Below are 15,378 nucleotides of genomic sequence, written 5' to 3'. Positions count from 1 at the left end.
ATACACACAGTACAACACAGATGTCTTGTAAGCAGGGATTAGTAGCAGGACACTGTTAGAGAAACAGCACATATTTTCCCTTGGGAAACTTAAACCCCCACAAATGTAGTCCATTCAAGACCACAGAGAAACAATGTGCTGCTTATGCTCATTTCCTTTCCTTCTTGCTGAGACTGACATTTTACAAACCAGGCTCCTGTGTTTTTTAAACACACTCTGTTTAAAAACTACAAAGTCCTTGGATCAGCATCCTTTTGTCCATTAAAAAAAAAAAACAAAACCTAAATGCATTCCTCTCCACCTTTATATTGTTATATTTCCCTTCATTAAACTGGACAACATGAAGTTATTTTCACTCTTCACCGCAGGACAATAATTGATGGAGTAGTTTTAGTAGAAAAACACAAGAGATTCATCTTAAACTAGTTTAATTTAAGCAGTTCCATGACAACAGCTGGAGACATAGCTTCTGGGAAATGCAGATGCAAAGTCAGACTGGAATATAAGATTTAGTGACACCAATGAGTTGCAGCTGCTGCATACTACTACATCTAGCAACATCTTTTCAGATCAGAGTCAGACTGACCCCTAAGATAAGTAGTCATCCATTTGCTTTATGGCAAACTGCAACTGGACATTAGGTGGCAACTGAATTCTTCACCCCTCAACTCACATTTTCCTATTTGTCATTTTAACAGTGATTCCTGTGCTGGTCAGGTGCCCTTTCCCCTCCCATACACTACCTGTGATTGCCAGCTGAGTAACAAAGTAGGTCATTCGAGATTTCCGCTTCCTCCTCCAGGTAGAGAAGAGCACAATGGCATTTCCAGAAATTGTGACAATAAAGAGAATCCAAAGAGTCACCAGCTGCTCTGTCTGCAATGGAAAGAAGGGAAAAAAGCATATTGATGGGTGGATGGACAGTCACTTATCCTCAGACAAATGAGATGAGAATGGAAAATAGGAGTGAAATTTGAGTTTTGCCAATTGATTGAAACTATTTAGTCAAAAAGACATTCTTGGTTTTTTTCAGAAAATACTTAACATGCATCACTGCTAGTGATGTTCTTTCCAGTTTGGTTTGCAGGGGCTGTATATTACTCCTCTCTTCACAAAACCACTAGCAGTGTCTGTATTCTGCACTTAGTGCTAAAATGAGAGGCAGCTCTCAGCTTTCTTGTGCTGCTCCAGCAAGCTGTGAAATAACCAGCTGCCTCACTTCATAAGGAATGTTGATAGACGGGCTCCTTTGGAGAAATGGAGGAAATAAATACTTCTCTCTTCCCCAGCTTCAGTGAGTCTGGGTCATTCACAAGCCCTAATGAAATTCAGACATCCACTCCATGATCTAGACGTGCACCAAGACTGAAAAAGAAGCATGACCCACTAAAGAAAAGTATACTTGTGTAGCGACTGAAACGTGATGACAAAACGTCCCCTAGTGGTGTGTGTACAAAGAAAACAAGGTAAGAAAGCTGTTCGTGCTCTCAAACATCGGGATGCTCTGGCTGCAGGATCAACACCGTATGTGTGTGTCCACGTTTGGTTGTTTGGTGAGTCCAATCTTTATATCCTAGCAACTGTTTTAGGTTTTGTCAGTGCAGTAGTTTGGGATCTTTCCATTCAAAACAGCAAATCCACAACATGGAAGTTAGGGGAAGATGGAGGAGGCAGGTGAGGGCTGCAGCTGAGGAGGGGTGCCAGTGCCCTACAGACGTGGCCTCAGCAGGCTGGGGGAAAGATGCTGTCAGTAATACCCCGCCTACATGATTAGGCTGATAGAAGAGCAAAAACCAGGGAGAACACTCATTAAAGGCATTTGTAAGCCACTACGGTGAGCAGAAACCAGAGCTCCTTCTGCTTTCAAAGAAAATAGTTCACTATGAGAGTGGGGAGGGAAGGTGCAATGAAATGAATGCAGCAGGGACATGGAGCTTCCTGCTTTATAATTAGCCTTAGTGCCTTCTTGGCACTTAGCCCCACTCCTGGCCAGCAGTCATTGTCCCTCCTTGTCCCTCCCATTGCCCCCCAGAGCAGCTTCTCCTGGGAACCAGCCTCAGCTTTGCTCCAGGTGGGGACCCACACTACCTCGTGGATCACAGGGTCACGCAGGGAAAGCAAGACCTGATGAGGGGCAATTTGATGTTGCACTCTGTGCCTGAGCCTAGAGATAGTTTAAGCAAACAATGAAGGCTGTGTAGAGAGGATTTCACTTTTCCCAGCATGATGATTTTCACCAACATAATGTCATCTCACCTAACTTTGAAGTTCCAAAGAGACACAACTGTTCTAAATTGTCTTAGTATTGTCTAGGTAATAGCAGTGTCTCAGAGATGAGTCACCACTCATCTCACCTACCTTGGGATGATTTGTCTCCACTGAGTATAGAGTGACCTAGATGAGACAACCTGTGTGGGCTAGATACTTGGCCTTTAGATTAAAAAAAAAAAAAATTATCTTTTTGTGTTACCTGCAAATCTCTTTAATTTATTGGAAACAAATTTCCTTAAAAATGTGTGGCAGAAATATGGTGAAACTGTTTTTATGGGGATGCTTTTCTTAGCACAGGAATTGGAAGGAAATATCTTTTTGGAAGACAATAAAATCATAAGATAAGATTTCACATCACTTTTGTCCTTGAAATCAATGATTTCTCCTTGGGGTTTGTTTAGGCTTTTCCATTTCAGAAAACATATTTCTCACATGAAGAAAACTAAGGGACTAGACTTGTTCCCGTTTTCTTTGGTATAAAATCAGAAGAGCATTTTCTTAAAAGGAATTATATTCCTGTATTAAACTGATATTGATAGGAACAGAAGAAAGATCTGACACTCAAACCTTCTTATGTTTCCCACAGAAGAAATAGCTATGGAGCATCAGAAGCTGCGTTAGAAGGATAAGAGCACAGTACAAATGGTCAGATTAAATCCCTTCTGCCAATTTAAAAGCAATGCCTAACAATTAAGCAATGTTAGACTCCAGACATTAAACCAGACTGCAAAGATAGCTTAAAAATGCAAACACTGAAAATAGAGGTAACTCTGGAAGGGCCATAGACAAAGAAATAAAGCCAAAATTTCTATTAATCTATTTGTGGGAGCTGACATTCTGACTAAAATGAAAAAGATCTCATTCCTGCGGATTAAGGAGTTGTAACAATAGGAAACTTAAATCACTGCAGCCTCTCTCAGTCTTTGTTAACTTGCAGAATGAAAACTTCCATGGTTAATAATGGGATGCCCACTGTGATAAAGGCCTTTGCAGAAGCTAGGATTGGAATTCAAAATTATCTTCATGAATTGGAAACATATACTGGGAAAAAAAGCAACATGCTGTCCAACAAGGAGAAGTGCAGGGCTGCAGTGTAGTGAGTGTAATCTCTCTTGGTTGGACCAGCCTTCCAAACATCAACCCTCACACGCATCACAAGTGCAAAGTGCCCCAGAACATCATGGAATCACCCTACCATGGGAGCAACAGCCACCACCACTCTGGGATCAACACCAGGCTCATGTGCCTCTGCTCTGGTCTTCCCACTGGGCCATGCCCACTCCTGGGCACAGTGCTTCAAGAGAGACACACAAAAGACTTGACATAAAGGATGTAGTCAGGCAAAACGACTGAATGAATCAAGTTGCTAAATCCAGGAAAAGCCAACTGCAGGAAAAGATGAACATAGCCTTGAGGACATAAAAAGACTAATGTAAAAAAGTAAAGCACTAATCTCTTCTTTAGATCCACTGTGGACTGGACAAAAAATCAAAACTACAGTACAGAATTCAGGATGAAAATTTAAAAAGAAAAAGAAGGCTTTAAAATATATCATAGATAGAGAGATTGATTGAGCCAGTGAAGCTGTCTGTGAAGACTTTAAAAATAGTTATTAGATTAGAGAGATAGCTGATGGATTTTTGAATCTCACTCCAGCTGAACTTTCTTTAGTTTTATTCATCATCTTCAGATTGTTTTGACATAGAAGTGTTTAGTTTCATGTCTTGTTCATTCATCAAACAAAAATCCTTTCTTAATAACAGTCCTGGACAAGGTAATTTACAAAAAACATGCCTCAATAATATGTTGTGCAAACATCAGAAGCATTCTGATAAAAAGGAAGATAATAATATCTCCCAAACCTCTTTTGACAAGGGCTTCTTTTGAAATGGGCATTAATAACTACAGTAGATGAGAATGCCATGAGAGACTAGTGTCATAGAGCATTTATTTCAGGTTAGAAAAGCTAGAGATGCTGTTGACACTATTAAAGTCACCAACAAATGAAAGTCAAGAGGATTTCCTTGGTTTGACTCGAGCCATTGCACATATTGCTGTTCCACAAGGCTGCTGTGTTTGCAGCATGGAAGTGCTCAACATCCAGAGAGCATATTCAGGTTTTGCTATGTTGCTCCAAGATTAAAGCCATGTTTAGTCAATGAAGAAAATGCCTCTTCATGGGTGAAATGGAAGCCAGAAAACCTGTCTGAAGACTGTGTGCATTTTCGTTTGGCTGTAAAATGGCTTATAACTTTCTTTCTCTAATTAAATTTCTGAATCCAGAGGCTGGAATAAGTCTAACAAGAGGTGTATTCTGCTTTATATTTGAGGCAGAGATCACTCCTGCAAACCCCTTTGATCAAGACCATATTTAAATCCTTTTGGAGATGTTGGGTGGCATTTTGGTACCACAATGCCATCCCTCCTTCCAGTTCTCCCCAGCCAACTTCCTTGCTCTGTCTTCCCTCAGGATTTGTATCCCTCTTGCTGGGGAGCTCCAGCTGTGACTGTGGAATGGTGCCCTGATAGCCCAGTCCAATGGAGGGGCTGTTCCTCGTGTCTTGAGGTGCAAAAGCCTTTGTCTGATATTACAGAAGTTGCCCAATAGAAAGAGAGGTTCAACTAGCAATGGGCAAAGATTATTTGTACTTGAACAGAGACCCAATCTAAAACATTTTAACTGCTGAGGCTGCTCTGGAAAAATTTGGTTTCAGGTAAGAAATGAGCAAGTAGAAAAAAAGAGGGAGAGATACTCCATGCCTGGAGTGGCTGACTGGCCTCTTAATATGAGCACTGCAGGCCTGCGGTAACTTCTTGGCACCTTTCTGCACCATCTTCTTGGTCTCCTGGGTGAAGAAGAGGAATGATCCCTCATATCACAAGCCAGTAGCAGCTTAAGTCTCTGAACAGCTTTTTCTTGACAGTTGATAAACTCTGGGAATACACAAATGATCTTGCCTTTGGTATATTTTAAAAATTATGGGGTTAGCGTAGCAGCAATTGAGATTGTAAAGAGAGCTGTAATCATAAAGCAAGCCAAGCAATTTTGCAAGAGTGCTCTTAACACATAAGAAGAATATATAAATCCCCTTGTTAAATTGGGTAACTGTCATGCTCTTGGTCAAGTTCACCACTAGTAGATTGTATTGCACTTTCTTGAAGGAGGGAAAAGAAGAGAAAAATCTTTTTTCATTCTCTAAGATAATCACATTAATTGCAGACCATGCAGAAAAATGGAGCAGTCTAGATTAGCAATTTTTTTTTATCCTACTGTAGAAGATTTGGAATCTTGAACATTGAAAACTGAAAATGTTCAGGATGAATTTGCTATTTTAACATCCCCCATTTAGGATGGAAACTTAAAACCCTTAAAAAACCCAAAAAAACCCCAAAAATAAACCAAAGACCAAAAAAACCCCCCAAAACCCAAGAGAATTATTTTTCCAGAGGCAGACAGGTGCCATGCAGCTTGACTGATTTCTGTCAGGGATTTATAATCAGCTTATCTCTAAGGCAAATTGCGCTTTGGACTGCTACACTGAAGGGAATAAAAGAAATACACCCATTAAGCCAATTAGGAAGTTTTAAAGGTACTGACTAAACCTCTGATATAATTAATTGAATTTTTAAATGAATAAACAAAGCAAAAATAATAAACCACCTCTTTTCCACACTGCCAGATTCCTACACAGCAGAAACCCTAGAGGAGCCTTCTGGGATCTAACTGCTGCCTACAATTATCTGGCAGGAAGGTGCAGAGAAGATGGAGCCAGATTCTTCTCAGATGTGCACCATGAAAGGGCAAGAGTCCACAAACAAGGGTTGCAACATGGGACATCTTGGTATGACATTACAAGGAAAGTCTCTTCATGAGGGTGGTCAAGCACCAGGATGGGAACACAGAAAGGTTGTGAGATTTCCATCCCTAGAGATATTCAGAAATTAGGCAGACACTGCCCTGAAAAATCTAACATCATTTGGATTTGCTTTCAAGTGCCTAGTTCAGGTTACCTCCAGAAGTCCTTCTCTACTTGAATTATTATGCACACACACAAGTATGCATAAGACCTATTTTCTTAACAAGTATTCTTAAAACTAGAAGATATTTAAACAGACATAATCAGATTAGTGCTTTGCCCATGTTGCATATTATTTTTTGTATCACAGAAAAAAGAACAGCTCAGATCTTTCTGGTAATCTTTACATAACTTAAAATTTGTTCTGCAAGTAAAGAGTATGACTGTAAGGGCTACTGGCATGGAAATGGGAAAAGCATCATTGCCTTAAGAAAAAGGACTTTAAAAGTCCTTTTTTAAATATTTACTTGAAGTCCTGAGATGAAGAATTTCTGCCAGGTGTGATCAGCTTAAACTGTGGGCTTCCAGAAATGAAGTGTGATGCCACTGAAGGGGTCATGACTATGGTTATGCTTACCACCTACAAAATAAAGGTTTTTTAATACATAAAAACAAAGAACAAACTTGGTTAAAATTCTAAGGAAATACCCATATTTTTTCCTGTGCTGAAACTTTCTACACAAGTTGGGTTGTGAATAAACCCCACAATGTAACATCAATCTGCTCAAAGAAAGTTGCGTATACTTAAATTATTAACAACAGTTCTGACTGTCAAGAAGGAAAAAAGTAAGGGGCACCAAATAGCTTACAAGAAGAGGCACAACAAACAGAATACTTGGGCTAGAAGTAAGCTTCAAACAGCAGCAAATGCTAATGACCTGAATGTGAAGATTCAGATTACTAATTCATCTCCAAATGTTCAAGAAAAGAAGAGCTAAAAAAATGGCTGAAAAGCTCTTGATTCATTTGCTGATAGGCTGTGTCTTAGTAAGAAAGAAACATAAAACTGGGAAGGTCACTGGAATCTTCAGCCTTGGCTGTCACAAGCAGCAGGAAGTTGTACTGTCCACCCCTGTAATACAAATATGTTTTGAAAGAGGCTTCTCCATCCAGCAAGGCAAAAGTGAGAAGATGTTTCTACTCAGATCTCACACAAGATATTCCTGAAAATTTTGAGAAAACAATTTGATTGACACTTAAAAACCCAGGGAAAACTCATGTGAAGGTAAGAAAGACTGGGAGAAAAGAAAGTTCAAAGCTAAGTTTTATATTTTGTCATTGAAAGTGCTTCCATTATGATTGAATTTGAGAGAAACACATTTCAGCAGGCAACAAGCCCTCTAGGAGTTGATCTTTTTTTGTTGTTTTTAATTAGTGTGGCTGGAATGGAGCCTGATTCAAAGTGCATAAACACCAGTTCAGCCTCAGGTTTGACTCTGTGACTGCTGCTTTCTCATTTAAATGCTACTGGTTGTGCTCGATAGCCTTCCTATCCCCTGTGCAGAGGCTGCCTTCCAACAGATTACTCGGGTTATCCTCCCAGCCCAAGGTTATGGAACATTCTGGCAAAGCTGGGATGCATTGCCACATGAAACCTCCACCAACATATCAAATATTCTGACAACAGTCACTTCCTAAGGAGTCCTTATCATTGTAAAAAACACACAGCTGGAAGGAGCACAAGTTGACTTTTTCTGTTCTGTTGAACTTGAGAAGCAGTTTTGTACGGGTTTGTGTCGATATGGTATTTCACTCATAGTCTGTTATGTTTATGTGTTACATAGAGGAAAGATCTACAAAATTTTCTTCCTTTTAGACTTAGGGAAACAGAAAAGCTGAGAAATAGACTGAGAAAGTCTATTCACTAAATCAAGACACTTCCTCATGGAAAGGGGCAATTTTGTTATCAAGATGAATTTCTCCTCTTTTTGAAATCTAGCTTTTTTTTTTTTTTTTTGGTGAACCTATGCTTTTTAAAAAAACCTATTTATTAGCTCTGACTTCATCACCATGGATGAGCAGGGTCCCTTCAGTGCACACAATCTAATGCATGCTAATTGCAATGATCTTTCCAACCTCAACAGCTGGACAAGTCTCCACTCTGTCCCAAAATTCTCTATAGGTGTGATGGCGACAGTCAGTAAAAAATGTGATTAATTCAAGTCAATTCTGTCACCAAATAGTTCTTATTTGTCATTCTGTTGTGATTTGGTACAAGACAGATAACAAATGCAGGCAGTACTGTTCAGTTATTGCAGGATGATTTACTCATTGCACTCTTGGAAAATTCCACAGAATTAGACAGATATTCCTGATTTAAATGTCATCAGGAAACATAAATTTTTAACAGTGTACCTATCTATATTTTTTTAGAATATTTTCAATCTAGAAAGATAATATTAGACCACTCAAAGGTCTATCCATAATCTTTTGATTTTTGACAGCCCTATTTAAAACTCCAAAGTGGTGTTTTTCTTAATCACCTAAAATTATTATGTATGCCTCATCGGTAAAATTTAAATATCTCAAAAATGTTAAAAAAAATTATACTCTTTAGGGACATTTATGTAGGAGATGGAGACAGGTGCAAACCATGTGCCTGTGTGGAGCACGGGGACGGTAGTATGAGGTTTGCCAGTGTAGAACAGGCCAAATCAGCTGGCTCAGAGCTGCTCCCTGTTGGGCTGTCAGACTGCCAGACCCTTCTGTGCTGTGTTTAAGCTGCTGGATGAGGCCAGCCTGGCCAACAACAGGGCAGCAGCCCAAGGAGATCATTCTCATCTCAGCAATAGCAACAGTCATTACAGCATATTGCAGAGGCTGCGTTCAGGAGTCCCTGACACCTTATTTGTGTAAACTTAATCCTCCTCCTCTCCCCCACTGAAAGATTGCAAAGTTACCTCTGAATTATTTGATATGTCTATTTTCTAAAATGTGTGATTGCATTTGCAGAGATTACTCCAGAAATTTGACAGCACCCATTATTATTTTCCTATTACGTATTCAATGATGGGATGCTCTGTGATATTTGCTTGAAAATCAGAATGAGCAATAGCATAAGCAAATACTTTTCAGGAGATAAAGCGACTCCTACATTTGGATAAAAGGATAGGGACATTAGACTGTGACTTCAGCAGTCTCTGAGAACACCTGGAGCCAAATCCATGTAACAGGACAGTCGTACAAAACCTCTCAGCATGTTGGTCTCCTCAGCTCTTTGCTGGTGATGGTAAAAACTCCAACCCTTGTAAAGAGCATTAGCTCCATGGATAAGCAGCCCATGCTCTTAGAGTTGTACCTACTTGTGCTAGATTGTGCTATCCTGTTTAAATCTGAGCTACATAGGCTAAAACACACAGGTACAGTGAATGCTGCAATGTTGGGGGAGTGCAGTCAAAGACACATTTAAAATAATTTGTGATGGTTTTGATGAGCACACAGTTCCTCCTGAAAGCGGTAACACTTCAGTGCCACTGCTGTGCTCTTGCTGCATGGCACAGGGGACCAGGACTCGTGGGCACAGAGGCAGGGGTGTGTCAACATTTGGAGCAGTGATTGGGGCTCCCTCTTGGCAAGGGGGGACACTGGGGTTCCCAACAACCTTGGATGTAAACAACAAAACCTTTGTGTCCTGCTTTTTTGTTTCCTGCTGTACAGGTGGGGACTGTACACAGCAGGAAACAAAAAGTACTACTTGATGGATTCCCAGCTTTGCCGGGAGGTAGGAAATGATGGTGGGAACACAGTCCCACTGAGAAAACTCACAGTTGCTGTTCCTTTCTCTTTTTGAGCACTCCAAGCTCTACTTTCCTGTGTAAAAGCAGGGCATCTTCTTTCTCAGCAGAGCTCTTAAAAAAGAGATGAGCCCTACCCAATCTTTCTGAGGAGAAGCACATGCTCCTACCATTGTGAAAACTTCTGGTCTGTTAAGAATCTGGCAGGAGGAGATGCTTCCTCTAGCCCTGACAAAACCTCCCAAACATTGTGCAAAATCAGGCCAAACTTATTCTGAGATCCCACCTTTTCTCCAGGCAGTTTTCTGGTTTGTACCCTGTCAGGTTTGCAGAGTCAAGGAGGTTCTAAAGTAGAGGAAGGCTACAGGTATTTGGATGATTTCTGCACTTTCTGTACTACTGTATTTGGCAGGTGCTATTGATGCTTAGAGCCCTTTTACACATGGATTAAGGACATATGGAGGAGATTGTAAAGGATTGTAATGAACTTTCCTTTGGCTTGGAAGGTTGGAGCTGTAATTAATGCCAATTTACACATCTGTTCTGAATTAGGTGCTGAAGCAGCCAGCAGAATTCCTTGTAGTTTAAGACACTAATCCACCTGGTATTTTATACCAGGTAGGTATAAAATACCCGGATACCCAAAAAAAGGCACCCAGGAAGAAAGATGATCTGAGTTTTCAGGGACAATTTGCCATGACACAGCAGCAAGACCTAAATGGCAGTGGGAATGAGGCAACGCCTTTGCCATGGAAAGCACCAGCTCTTCTAGCATGCTGAGTGATGCATGGATACACCCAGTCCTGCCCCAAAAGCTGCCATTCTGTATGACAAGAGTCAGTTTAGTTAGCCCACATGGCCCCAAAATTAGACACCATTAGCAAAGCTTTGATGAGCAGCTGGCCCTTCTGTAGTAATGACTACCAGAAGAAAATCTGCATTCCTCTAAGGGGAGGAAATGTTCCATTTTTGAGATAAAATAAATCAATAAAATTCTCCTCAGCTTTCCCCCCAAAAAGACAGCAAAAACCTGAACTGGCAAAACATTGTCTAATCTGAAACTCTGCAGGGTTTAGTTGTCAAGCAGAGGAAGAGGCAGAAGTGCAAATTTTTTGGGAAGAGAAGCAATCACAGCTCAGCCTTTCTGACACTGAAATACTCTAATGCACATTATTTTACTTTTGTCACGTTGTCACCACAGTGTAACACAGACACTACCTGGGGTGGGTACTGGCCATCCTTTTGCCACTCGGGAGGAAAAGAAGACACCAGCACATGCTCATGTAGTTTGAGCAGCGTGTGAGATACCCTGGCAGCTGTCATTGGGTAGAATCGTGAAAAAGTCATCAACACAGTTACAGGGTGTCACTCCCTAGTCTCCTTTTATCAGTTTAGATCATGTTTTCCTATGACTGCTTTGCTAAGGTGGGTTACACCTGCATTTTCCAAGCAGAAATAGCTTGTGTGCTCCATCTGCACACAGGCTCTGGGCTCAGCCTGTGTAGTGACCGCTCACCCACCCTGCCTTCACAGCCAGCCACAAGCTACAGTGTGTTTGAAAATCCAAACCCTATTTGTAAGCTACATTTTGAACACTGAGCTCTGTTTTTCAAATTCATTCAGCCTGTTCCAAACTGAAACTTGAATTGTTTTAGCTGCTTAACTACAGCATTATAAAGAGGAAGATGATGCTTCTTGGCTTGCTGAAGTGGGCAAGGATGCAGCCACAACATGGGCAGAGCTGGGGGATGATGGCCAGTGGAGTCAACAGGTATCAGCAGCAACTTCCACATGTGGGTTTTACTGAGTGCTGAAATTGCTGGCAGGGAGCCCTGTCTTCCCTGCACTGCAGTCATCAGAGCAGGTGCTTTCTCCTTCCTTTCCTACAGCTGCACGAGCTGTCACTTGTCTCTAGAGTCAAAATATTTCCACGCCTATCAACAGCTAGTAATTGATGTGAAATCAGTGAGTCTCCTTGCAAAGTTCATGCTACATGTGCCAGAGCCAGGCATCCGGCAGACTCAAGAGCAAGTCTAATGAGAAGCCCTCAGCTACAGAATCGTTTCCTTTTGCAGTGGATGAGCATGCATGACTATCCTTGGTTCCCTAATTATTGTAATTTACTCAATCTCTCCTATTAATGAGCATTTTTCTGCCTGGGGACTTTCTAATCATAGAATTAATTGTCACTTTTACTATTATAAAATATTGCTCCCATGACATTGTTCAGATTTACAGCCCTAACTGTGAAAAGAAGACAGAAGATAAAGAGAAAGTTGTTAAAATAGTTTTCTTGTCCCTTGTGATTTTTTTTCAAGAGCATTTTAGGAGTCTAACATGGAGAGGGGAAAAAAAGGAATAAAAAATACTTTTCACCCTTGAAATCCTAGTTAGGAACTATTACCTTAGCAATTTCAAGCAGCATGTTAAAAGAGACCCTCGCTAATTAAGACTGGCCCTATGGATCATCTCTTTCTAAACCAGGGCTGGGAACCTGCTGTAATTCCACTGATTCCACTAAGATTGTGTCAGAGCACTACTACTACTCTCACAGATACAAAATTGCTCCTGAATATATCCCCTTTTACCTCTCATGTTGTCAAATGATACAAATGCCTGGATCTTTCCTGCTGAAATTGATCTCTTTGGTGCTGAGTTCCAGAAGGAATGGCAGGGCACTCCTAGCCAGACTTTTTAATGACTTGAAGTTGTTACAACGTACCATAAAAAAAAAGAGATACATGGCATTCAGAACAAAATTAAGCAGTAGCAACAGGCAGAGAAATCTGAAGGAAATGTGAGCTTCAGGACTTCTCCAATCTTTTTCCTCCATTTACATATCGCTAGGATGATGTTTAGTTTTGGAGATGACTGAATACACTTCCCATTCAATTGAACAGCATTCACTGAATGACTCATCTAATGCATTCTTAACAACAGATTTCAAAAGACACTGCAACCCCCACTCAACTCACCAACAAACAAACAAACAAATTAGAACCTGTCCCTCACGATTAAAAAAACCCCAAACAACAAAAACCCTGTCTCACTTGTGTACAATATTTGTTACAGCTGGAAAATTGAAAAGAAATCCCTTATGCCAAGATGATGCATCTAAGAAATTACATTAAAAATGTGTTAAAATAATGCAAGCTTTTGACTAAAGATGCATGTATAATTACAATACCTCTACAGAAAACCAGTACTGTCCTCTCTTGGAAGGGGACAGAGTTAGCTAAGATATGTAAATCTGAAGTCCAATTTCTACAAGTATTTTGCTTTTCAGTAAATGCCTCACACATGCTGTCAGCTGTTTTTGCAGGGAAAAAAACCTACCAATATCTGGGAAAAAAAGTTAAAGAATGTTAGTTGCCTCCCCACATATGTGCTGAAAAAGCTCCAAAGCTGCAAACATTTGAGAAAAGTAATGCACCCCTTAAAGTAATACCTTAAAGGAATAGTAAAAGGATCCCCACTCCTCTTCTGCCACCACTTCTGTGAAAGTCACCGTTTCAGTGAAAGTGACCAGGGTAAGATCCAGACAGCCGGTGCCTCCCTGGGAGCTGCTGCTGGCTTCTGTGGACTTGACCTCCATCACTGGGTTTTGCTCAAGTTGTCTAGTGCTGGTTTTAGTAAGAGTTAATGCAGCCAGGCTTCTCCTGTAAGAGCGCAGCACAGAACCAGCCTCTCACTGGCTACCAGAGGTGTCGGGCTTCAGTGCAGCTGAGTGATAGGGAAAAAAAAAAAAAAAAAGCCAAGCTGGCATTCCTTTGAGCTTTCTTTTGGTACAACTCTGACGACAGCCATCCACATGCTCTTCCAACAGCAGCAGCCAGTAACAAAGTCAGCACACATGGCCTCAGCCATGTGCTTTGTCATCTCTGGATTACCTGGCACCCCAAGCTGTTAGCTCTGGAGTCAGGCACACCTGTAAAAGCATGGAGCTCTTCCCTGCACTAAACCCATGAGCCTGGGTATTCCACTCAGCAGCACTGCTTACTTACCTCAGCTGGGCTCGCTATGATGTTGATTACCTTCAGTCTTATGGTATATCCATAAACAAACACCAACATGCTCTCCCATATTAACAAAACCCTATTAAGTTTGTAGGCTTAAGGGACCTGTCAATATCTACCTGACCTCATAAATAGACCTCTCCCTCACCTCTGCAAAGAGCTGGAGTGTGCTGCACACCCAGGAAGGCAGTGCTTTCTTCACCATACAGAAAACCTGTCTGGAAAGGCACAGCTCCTAAATACTTAGAGGCTCAAGACTCTTCAGAATAATCAGGTAATCAATTATCTCTCTATTCACAGATTTTCTGGGCACCGATCCCACACACCCTCTGTTTATTCAGATGGCTTTTGCCAATCTCCAGTGGCGTCACTCTAGCTGTACACCAAGGTGACAGATGAGAGTGCACTCACCTTCCCTGACCAGAGCTCAAAGTCACTTGTAAATACAGCCTTTGTTCAGCTTTGTGAGGATGCTCTGCCCCAATGACAGTGCAATCCTAAGCAGAACTCGATGTGTTTCACACTCACACCCCACCAATTCAATCTCTCCTTTCCTGCTCATGGCAAAACCCAGTCCTGCATTTCTGTAGGTACAGATGGCCATGGGTGAGCCCAGGAGTCTTTGGACTCCTCTCTCTTGCTAGCACAGCACACATTTCCCCAGGTGCTGGAGCAACAGTCTCCACAAAATGCCTAGATCATCCATGTCCCTGATCTTTTTGGGACTGTGCCTATCCCTGCCTACATGAGCACCAAGAGAGGGGTCACTAAAGGGCCCTCCAAATCCCAGACCCTGTATTCATAGGAGAAATTTAGGGAATATCAGGTCCAAATTTTTACTCTGAATCCTCCCAAATTAGGACATGCCTGGATCTCGGGCTTTGGACCAGGCTGTTCTAGAGACTGCAGAAATCTCTGTGTGTCTGAGCAATAATCAGGCCCTCCAGAAGATGCTGGAGTCCTCAGAGTCATTCAGTGGAGTCTTTAGAGGAGGGAATCAGTCTAGACCAGTACAGATAATCAGTGCCAGTCAGGAGGCAATCAACTCTGACTAATATGCACCAGTGATCAATATTTAACAGTGACAAATGACTCATGGGTTGGAAATATGAAATAGATAAAAAAGAAATATAAAGAAAAAAGATAAAAAGAAATGTTATAGAACCACAACATTTTTGCTGAAAACCACTGGGGAAATACTCATATATATTATATAAAAGAGAAGGGAAACATTTTTGCATTTTTTTCTGACTGATAGTACAGGTTGACTTTGAAACTCTGCTCAGTATTTTAGTAGCATCCAACTGTCTTGAAAATACTTTACCACTTTTTTACCCCTCTTCTTCCTTCTTCTAATGTTTCTTTCTTATATTTACAGAATTCTCTTAGCTAGAGTCGAAATTTATTACCCTGAGCTTTTGGGTTTTTCGCACTTTCATTCCTACAGAGCTGTTAAGCTCAAGCATATTACAGGCACTAAGAGGCCTCTCAGCATCCACC

General features: G+C 41.1%; 1 protein-coding gene across 1 annotated transcript in view; it reads right to left on the bottom strand.

The window, feature by feature from the left end:
- NPSR1 (neuropeptide S receptor 1) overlaps positions 1 to 15,378 on the bottom strand; it is a 92,438-nt gene that overhangs the window by 42,924 nt on the left and 34,136 nt on the right. Inside the window, exons 2-3 of the mRNA XM_054273952.1 lie at positions 13,311 to 13,585; positions 744 to 876 (exon numbers count right to left, since the gene is read on the bottom strand). Coding sequence (XP_054129927.1) covers positions 744 to 876; positions 13,311 to 13,457 — 280 coding nt within the window. The 5' untranslated portion in view covers positions 13,458 to 13,585. The remainder of the gene's footprint in view (positions 1 to 743; positions 877 to 13,310; positions 13,586 to 15,378) is intronic.

This window comes from Melozone crissalis, unplaced genomic scaffold (assembly GCF_028551555.1).
Source record: "Melozone crissalis strain CALT ecotype California unplaced genomic scaffold, PUWL_Pcris_2 ptg000016l_1, whole genome shotgun sequence".
Lineage (NCBI taxonomy): Eukaryota > Metazoa > Chordata > Aves > Passeriformes > Passerellidae > Melozone > Melozone crissalis.
This window is presented reverse-complemented; position numbering and strand designations above follow the sequence as displayed.